Here is a 9,869-nt window from a genome sequence, read left to right on the forward strand (position 1 = left end):
CCTCCTGGAGCAATTCTCAGGAGCAGCAGGACCTTGATCCCGCTGTTTTAAATGGAATTCTGTGATTTCATGGATGTGGCTCCAAGGATTTCCTTGCCAATCCCGCTCCGGGTGAAGATAAATAATCAAACTGAGCCGTGAGCTGGGATTCAATTGGGATTTAATCCCAATTTCCTGGGATTTCCTGTGTTTTCCTCCATGTCTCAAATCACGGATAAATCCAAGCAGTGCCAGGGAGAGGAATTCCCATGGGAAAAGGGCGACAACGCCCCAGATTCCTCCCTATCCGTGAAAACAATTAACTTATTTCCATTAAATGAATTTATTCCAGTTCAATTAATTAATCCCAATTAGTTCAGGGTTTTTTTCCAATGTGGAATTCCTTACCTGAGCAGGAGGGACCTGGCAGCTCCTCGGGGATGTGGCTGGGATCAACCTTTGTCCTCGGGTTTTATGGCCACTGGAAGCTGAGATCGGCGTTTTCCGGTGGAGCCGGAGGGGATTGGACGGAGCAGCTCGGGAAAAGGTCCGGAAAATCCCTTTCTGCTTCCTGAGTCCTCGCCCCGGAGCTGCGAGAGGTTGGAATGTTCCTCCTCATCCTCTCGTGGGAAACCATTCCCTGCTCTGCCAGGGTTTAGTGGGAACAGGGAGGGGAAAAGAGTTCCGTGGACCAAAAATTCTGGGAAAAAAGGGAAATCCCAGAGTTTTTATGAGCGGTGGGATGAGACCATGCTCGGTTTGGGATTTCTTTTTCCCTGGGAATGGTGTTGGGTATTATCCTGGTTTTCTTCCTTTCTGTCATGGAAATTCCAAGGTTGGTTTGGGGTTATTCCTTTTTTTTGGGGGGGTGGGGGAGTTTTTGGAGGGGGGAGAGGGGCAAAGTTTTTCCTGGTGTTTTTCCATCTTCTTTTGCCATGGAAAATGTACTGATGGGAATTTATTGATTAATTAAATCATTATATCAATTTTTAAAAAGTAATAAAAATACAACGCAATGAAATAAAAATAATGAAAATTAATAAAAATTCATTGATTTATCTCAAAAAAAAAAAAAAAAAGGGAGGTAGGAAAGAAGAGGGAAAAGGTTCCACACCTGGAAAAAAAGTCCTCCCTGTGAGGGTGGGGAGGCCCTGGCACATCTTTCCCAGAAAAGCTGTGGCTGACTTGGAATATGTTTTTGGAATATGTTTGGAATAGTTTTGAGGAAAAGCCCCACAAATGATCAGAAAGCAGCTGGTTCTGATCTCCCACCTGGAGCCAGGACTCAGCATTCCATGAACCCCGTGGATTGACAGGATGGTCCTCGGTGTGGAGAGGGAAAATCTTCCGGTGATGCCAGCCCTGATTTCCTTGGATTGGGAGAATTCCAAGAGATGCATCCAGGAGGTGATAAAACCATGACATTTATCCGAGGAAACCCAGTCCCGGATTCCCTGGAAACCTTGTAGAAAGTTGAGGTTTTGTGTCCTGACTGTGTTTGATTCCTCCTGGAATCACCAGAAATCCCCAAATTTGGCCTTGCTAATCAGTCCTGAAGGGTGGGAATCTCGTAAATCCAATCATTTTCCAGCTCCCTGCGAATCCTGATTCCTCCCCTCTCCCTAATCCAGAAATAAAACTGGTGTGGGAATAAACAAACCTGGAAAATCTTGGAACGTTAAAGCTCGACATCCCACAATTTTTCCATATCCGTGGATTCCCCCCTGGGCTCTGTGTTATGTATTCCCGATTTTAGCGCTGAGTCCTCCTGCTGGGAACATCCACCCCCAAGTTGGGATTCTCCACTTCCCATTCCTGCTGTTTTCCAGATGTTGGAAAACCAGGTTGGAAAAGGAGCTGCCCTGCCCAGGAGCCGAGGGTTTGAAACCTTTTCCTGCTGCCCTTTGGATCAAGGTGTGTCCCAAATGGAACCTGTTGGGATTGGCTGGAATGTTGCATCTGAGGGAGAAAAAGCCTTTCGTGGTCAAAGTCCCTTTTCAAGACTTGCAGGTTCGAGTGCGGGAACTTGTGGAGTCTGTCCCCTCACGGATGTGGAAAAGATCCGTGTCAAGGGAGTACAAAAATTCCACAGTTCCATAATCCACATGGAATTTAACATGGATATTCGGGATCTGGCTGTTCAGGAAAGCCTGGCTGGAATAGAAATGTCCAGGCTGAGGGGTTTTTTGGAGAACACCGAGCTGGTGGTTTGTTCCTGATGTCCCCCAGGGAATGATTCCAGCTTGGAATTTCTTTTTGCCTTGGTGGGAATTCCTGTTATCTGTGGGTGGTTTTAAGGGAAGTTCTTAAAGATCATTTCATTTTAATTTCTTTGCTGCCTTAATTGAATGAATCAAACAATCTGCTCATGCCTAAAACAAGCCTGTAACTGGGATTTGGGATTGAGCCATGGAAATACTGATTATTGTTTCTATGGAATTTATTTTGGTTTACTCTATTTAAATTAATTCTTAGCCTTTTTCTTCGGAGAGTGTTTTCTGGGTTTTTTTGGCAGCAGCTGGATGAGCTCAGGTGTGTCCAGGTGGGCACCTGGCTGGGATGGGGAACAGTGCGGCAGCAGGAGCAGGACGGGGATTGTCCCACTCTGCTCGTCACTGGGCACTCTCCAGCTGCAATTCTGGGCTCTGTTCTGGGCTCTCCAGTTACAGGATGGACTTGGAGGAGCTGGAGTGTGTTCAGAGCCAGGAGCAAAGATTGGGAAGGGTCTGGAGAACTCCTGAGGGAGCTGAGCGGGCTCATCCCAGAGAAAAGGAGGCTCTGCGGGGACCTTCAGGCTCCCCACAACTCCCTGACGGGGGGGCAGCCAGGGGCAGGTTGGGATCAGCTCCCAGGGAACAAGGGTTGGGATGAGAGGAAACGGCCTCAGGCTGTGCCAGGGGAGGGTCCAGCTGGACTTCAGGAGGAATTTCTTCCTGGAAAGGCTTGGAAGGGGCTGCCCAGGGAATGGTGGAGTCCCCACCCCTGGAGGTGTCCAAGGAAGGACTGGACGTGGCACTTGGAGCTCTGGGCTGGTGACAGGGTGGGATCAGGCACAGGTTGGACTCGGTGGCCTTGGAGGCCTTTTCCAACCTCAACAATCCCAAATGGACGGGCCTGGAATGACCATTTGAAAGCAAACTCCTGTTCCTTAGGAATTCTGCCTCCGTTTCTCCCCTGCCCGAGGTTATCCACATCTGCCTGGGCTTGGATTTAGTCTGGGAATCACAACTCAACTGCCGGAATTTCATTACAAACAGCTGCTCCTGCCCTTTTCCTGATTTCCCTCAAAGGGGCTGAAACACCTCGGAGGATTTCCCCATAAATGCAGAGAAACCAATGGCTCTGGTTCGATTCCCTCTTCCCACTGTGTGTCTGTGCTTGGCAGGAGCCTGGTGAGATTTTCCCTGGATATTTGGGTTTTTGATGTCTTCCCGAGCTGCAGAACAATGGGATCCAGATTCCGGCCGGCAGTGACTCTTCCCATCCTTGTTTTCCTGCAGATCATTCCCGGGGTCACAGGTAATCCCTGGTTCTGTCCCAATCCCAATTTTATTTAGGAAGGGAATTCATTCCCAGCCTAAATCTGTTTGTTCTCCCAGCTCGTTTTCCTGGCATTCCCACATCCCAGTTTCCCACAGGAAGCGCTGATGGGAACTTTGATAAGCACCAACTCCCAACACCGTTCAAGGTCCCTTCCAACCCAAACCATTCCAGGGCTGGATGATCCCAGCATGGGCAATTTTCCCACCTCTCTCTCCTCGCAGGCCAGTACAGCATAATTCCTCCTGACAGCCCCGTCCTTGGAGTCGTCGGGGATGGAGCCGTCCTGCCCTGCCAGTTACAAGGCAGAATAATCCCAGAGAAACTTTCCATCCAGTGGATCTTCTCTGGGAGCTCCACAGAAAATGCAGTGGCCACTTTTGATGGGAAAAATCCTCAAAATCCATTTCTGGAGTTCGCGGGCTATTGGGGCAGGATGGAGTTTTTCCCATCGGAATTCCACCGGGGAAGTCTCTCCCTTCTCCTGAAGAACATCCCTCCCTCAGACAAGGGAAATACACCTGTGTCGTCTTCCTAGACAACTGGTACAATGAGGTTGTGGTGGAACTGGATGTGGCAGGTGGGTGCCAGGGAAGGAATTCCTGCTTTTTCCTGACACTGAACCATGCCGTAAATCAAATCTCTCCTGATGGGAGAGCGTTTTAAAATTCTTCCCAGGAGTTAGCACGAGAGACAAATGGAGACTTTTCCTGGAGTTTCACTGCTGCCAGATAGTTGTTTATTAAGTCTTATCAGAGAAAGAGAGTCACTAGTGTGACCCAGGCATAACACAGAGCAGAGAATGCAGGAGAAAAGTCTAATTATCAAATTGACACGGCCTTTTAAAGATAATTTAACCAATGGTTACTAAAAACATATATTATTTTCACTTTCCTCTCAATTATTCAGTAACATGGCCAGGAACTGCGGAATTTTTTGTCCAATCATCTCAAATTACTTTTACTGCAGAATATGGAGTGGTAGAAGAAGGAGAAGAAGGTTTGGAGAACAACAACAATCCTCCATTTTGATGTTTTTTGCTCTTACCTATTTACTACAAAGAGAAGCCCAAAACCTCTAAGTTTTTACCCTGTGACAATCTCACATAGTAATCTATCACTTAATTCACACCACTGTATTTTCTAGTTCTTGTCTGATCGTAGGCAGTTTTTTCCAAGGTTGGAGGTCAAAACAGTGTTGTTTGGGGGTAAAAACCCTTCAAAACAGGCAGAGAAATATTCTCGGCCCTCTGGGTTCCTACATTTTCCCATGAAATCAGAGGGATCTCCGTGACGGAGATATTTGGATTATTGATGTCTTACCAAGCTGTGGAACGATGCAGGTCCACATTGCGACTGTTCCCATCCTTGTTTTCCTGGAGTTGACTTGTTGGGTCTCAGGTATATCCTGATTTTGTCCTGATCACAATTGGGTTTAGGAAGTTCAATTCCCTGGGAGTTGCCCGGAGGAAATTCCAAGGGTAAAAGTAGGATGTTTCCTGGGTTGGGATAAGAACAGTTTAATAACTGAAATCAACCCAAATCAAAACAGGAAAAACTGGGAGGAAAAGGAAAATGACACAAAGAGAGAGAAAGAAAAGCCATGAAAAACAATGGATGGTTGGCATCATTCCCAAATCTGAGGCAGCTCAGAGAAATTGACTTAATTAAGTAATTAATTAACTTAATTAATTAATTAATTCCTCAGAGAAATTAACTCCATCCCAGCGGGAACCAGGATGGAGAGGAAGAGCCATTTCCCAGCAATTTAATGGGAATTAGAGTTAGAAATCGGATTAATTTGCACATTATCATGGAGAAATCCACAGGAAACCTTCCCACCAGGAACCTGAGAATCCCAGGGTGGGTTGGGTGGGAAGGACCTTTGGCTCATCCTGTTCCATCCCCTTCCATGGGCAGAGGCACTTCCCGCTATTCCAGGATGTTCCAAGCCCTGTCCAAGCTGGCCTTGGACACTTCCAGAGATGGGGCAGCCACAGCTTCTCTGGGAATTCCATTCCAGCCCCTCTCCGCCCTCCCAGTAAAGAATTTCTTCCCAATATCCCGTTTGCTGAGGGAATTCCTTGTGTGCCCTTTGTTGGAGCTGGATTTTTCCCGCTGTGCAGCTCAGGGTGCCGAGCCCTCGGTTTTCCTGGATGGACACGCTGGGAACGGCATCAGCCTCTCCTGCAGATCCCAGGGATGGTTCCCGGCGCCCTCCGTGGTTTGGCTGGACAGCCAAGGCCAGACGCGGCCGGAGGAAGTGACCACTCGGAGCACTCCGGGCCCTTCCTCCGGCATCTTTGATGTCGTGAGTTCCATGAGCCTGGAGCTGGGATCGGACCGGGAAGTGTCCTGCAGGGTGGTCAACGAGGTGCTCAACGCCACGCGGGAATCCCGAGTCCGGATTGCAGGTGAGTGACCCCTGAGGGATCAGCCGGGATCGGGCGGTGGCTGCTGTCCATTGCCCTTGGAGAGATCCCAGAGCCCCAGTCCCAGGCCAGTGACCTGTGGGAAGATGAATAATGTGGGAACAAATCCCTTGTTGTGTTCTGGTGCATCCGAGATCCATTTTAGCTTGGAGAGGGAAGGACTGGGACATTCCAGTGGGAGAACACAGACCCTGCAGTGACCTGGACGTGGAGGGAGGGAGGGATTGGGACATTCCAATGGACATTTCCCTACAAGGACCTGGACACATGGAGGGTGGTTGGGCGCTCAGAAAGGCTCCCAGGGAAGTGGTCACGGCTCTGACGCTTCCCAAGCCCATGGATCATTCGGACAATGCTCCCAGGCACAGGGTGGGGGGATTTTGGGGCTGTGCAGGGCCAGGAGGTCACAGAATCCCGGGATTATCAGCACTGGGAAAGGCCTCCAAGGACATCTGGTCCAACCATTGGCTGGTGCTCACCAGAGCTCCGAGTGCCATGTCCAGTCATTCCTTGGACACTTCCAGGGATGGCGACTCTGTCCTTCCCTGGGCAGCCCCAGTGGGAATTGATGATCCCTGGGGGTCCTCCCAGGGATATTCCCTTCAGGATAATCCATGATTCCCACAATGTGCTGATGGGCAATGAGGAATATCCGTTCCCATCCCTTCTCTCTCACCTTGGGGCTGATTCCCAGTCCGGAAAGTTCTGACAGAGGGAGATCCTTGGGGGGTTTTGTTCCGACTGCAATTCTACTGGAAACACTTTCATTTCGTAATTCCATTTCTATTTTCCAGATTTCTTCTTCCCTTCCCCTTCCCCTTCCACTTGGATGATTGTTTCCCTCATAGTTTTAAGTCTGGATTTGGGAATTATCGGGGCTATTATTGGTAAGTGAATGTGTACATGTGAGTATTTCCACAGATGACGGGGAACTTTCAATTCACCACAACCCAAAACTCAAATATACGCTGTGAATAAAATAAACTAATATAAATTAATTTTATTCTGTATCATTTTCCCTACTGTTTCAGTTATAATTTTTACATTGTAAATTACTTTTTATTTTAATATTTAAAAAAATTATGAATTATGAATTAAGACTGTGGTGTTAAATAATAATAATAATAACAATAACGGTAGTAGTAGTAGCAATAAAAAATGTAATGGAGTTAAAATTTTAAACATCCAATTCAGAAATACAGAGGGAGAGAGATAAAATTAACACATTCATAATGAAAATGAGGAGTCGGGATACAGGGACTACGACATACTTGCAGAATAGTCATTTACCTCCTGGCATCATGGATTTTTTAATATAATTCACATTATCAACTGAGACAACTCAAAATTTTGTTTTTCTAGGTACTTTTGCACAAACCAGGAAAGCAGTGGTGTGGAGTGAAAAAGCTCAAGAGAAACCCAAAATAGAAATAGGAAGCTGATATTTGATATAATAAAATAAATATATGAGCTAGAATAAATATTTTAGAAATAATAATATAAATATTATATAACCTGAATATATACAATATAAATATTTATATAATATAGATATATTTATAAATAAATGGTTATATAACATAGATATATTTATAAATAAATATAAAGAAATAATTTTTATAAATAAATAATAAAATAAATATATTGTAATCTATGTCTATTAATACATATGTGTATATATGTACATTTATCATATAAAACACCACTATTAAATTATACTATACAATTATATTATACAATTATTTACACGTCACACAATTCTATTGTACCATACACAAATATCATCAATCCTATTTTATAATACAGACATCTTTATATATGTATAGAATACATGTACATAGTATTTACTATAATTTAAGTTTTCTATAAAATATAAATATATACAAACATAGAAATCTATGAAAACATAGATATCTTTGGCGTGAAAGCAGCCTATAGTGTGACAATAATTCAGTTAACATCTCTAGTATTAGACACTATCATTTTTCAGTCACTGGTTGGTCTTCCAGGAGATCTTTATTCTTCAGGGTTTTCCTTCGTCTTCCCACATTGAAAAAAATCTTCTGCCAAAATTAGATAGGAATAGATAAATATAGAAATAGAAATAGAAATAGAAGTATAGAAATACAAGTACAGAAACCTATAAAATGAAATAAATGCAGCCATTTTCCGCAGAACTCCTGGGGTCAACTCCCAAGGAGCATTCCAAACCCTTTGCTGGGTGTCATTGATTGTCCCTGATTTGCTGGGATCAATAATTAACTTTTGGATCTCTTTGATTCCAGCCAGGTTGAGGAAGAAGGCGAAGAAAGGTAAAGGCTCCAAGAAACCAAAGGATTTTGATTTCTGGGATGTGAATCCTGGTGGGATTCGATGACCTTTGGTCACAGGTTGTATTTATTGACCCCTCCAGTGTGCCCCAATCCGAGCAGATCTTGAGGGGCCATTAATTTTATCAATATTAAAGATACTAAATATCCATTCATTAAATAATTTACTATGAAACCATGACATTCTAAATATTATTGACACTATTATAAAAGTAGAAAGAGTAAATTAATAACATCAGAATATTGTTATAATTATTACATATGAGAGTATTTAATGCATAGACTTATAGGATATTGAGTGATCTAATAATGCGTAATTATTATAATATGTAATTAATTATTTTTAGTTAATTAAGATATCAAAGGTATGTATTATAAATTAATTACTTAATATAATTAATATCGAATAGAACAAAATACATAATTATTAATATTACATGTAATACATAATTCAATAGAGCTTTATTATATCATTGAAAAGATATATAATATATAGCTTATTATCATTACATTGCAAAATTATTAAATATTAAAAAACAATACCAATAATTTGATAATATTTGATTGTGTTTTAACCTTCCAATGATTCCCTGACCCATATCCTGCTAAAGTTCTGCCAATTTTTTTGGTCATCAGCCTCAATTTCCCATGAAATAATGGGAACAGCATTGACAGCTCAATTATTCCAACTAGAATTGATTTCATCTTTTTTTATGGAATTAATCTTCATTTACTACATTCTCTTACATCATTATTGAATTCTTTTCAAACCCTTCTTTAAGTTTATTGAAGAAAGATGAATTCCAACGTGGTCAAGAAAACACCATAATTGAAGATTTTAGCTGTGAAATTCATTAATTCGTGTCTCATTTCTTTCAGATGAAGGGAGTGTGAAGGCACTGCTGAGTAAGACCAATTTTCCTGCTCCTTGCATTCTTCCACAGTGCACATCCCAAAAAAAGGATGGGGATCTTTCTTATGTATTTACGAATAAGTCTCCCTTTAACAAAGGCTCTTGTGACATAATTGCACGTTTGATTATGAATTCAAATTGATTTATCTCCATTGGATTCATTTTCCAATGGGTTCATTTTCCAAGAGATTCATTTTCCAATTTCCGATAAAGCTCCTTGTTGATGCTTCAGGAATTGAGGACAATGAAATAGATTAAAACCCCATCTCATCATTTTTTACTCCTAACATGAAAAAATCAATTTTTTCAATGAATTTAAATAAATTCTATTTTGCTCCTGAATTACATTTAATTCACTTTGCTGCTACATTTTACTCCTAAATTGAATTTAATTAATTTTGCTCCTAGATGTTACTTCTGAACTAAATTTAATTAAATTAATTTATTAATTCATTAATTTTACTCATAAATTTTACTTCTAAACTAAAATCCCCCAATTATTTATTGATTTTTTTCACTTTTTCCTTGCATTTGTTGGTCGACTCAGAAGCTCAGAGAGAGAAAAACGAAGCAGGTAAATCCATTTCTCCAATTTATGTTAATTATATTAGTATTAAATACAATTATTATTATTGTACAATTATTATTCATTATTAAGCAGCTCCCACAAGCCAGT

General features: G+C 42.4%; 1 protein-coding gene across 1 annotated transcript; it reads left to right on the top strand.

The window, feature by feature from the left end:
* The first annotated feature begins 2,057 nt into the window (after positions 1 to 2,057).
* On the top strand, positions 2,058 to 9,579 carry LOC116437195 (butyrophilin subfamily 3 member A2-like). The gene is given in 8 exon segments (XM_032094792.1): positions 2,058 to 2,243; positions 3,365 to 3,498; positions 3,744 to 4,021; positions 4,024 to 4,099; positions 5,645 to 5,932; positions 6,745 to 6,837; positions 8,236 to 8,262; positions 9,160 to 9,579. Coding segments are annotated over 7 exon segments (1,011 nt in total). The 5' UTR covers positions 2,058 to 2,243; positions 3,365 to 3,425; the 3' UTR covers positions 9,336 to 9,579.
* The last annotated feature ends 290 nt before the right edge of the window (positions 9,580 to 9,869 follow it).

The sequence above is a fragment of the Corvus moneduloides genome, chromosome 33 (assembly GCF_009650955.1).
Source record: "Corvus moneduloides isolate bCorMon1 chromosome 33, bCorMon1.pri, whole genome shotgun sequence".
NCBI lineage: Eukaryota > Metazoa > Chordata > Aves > Passeriformes > Corvidae > Corvus > Corvus moneduloides.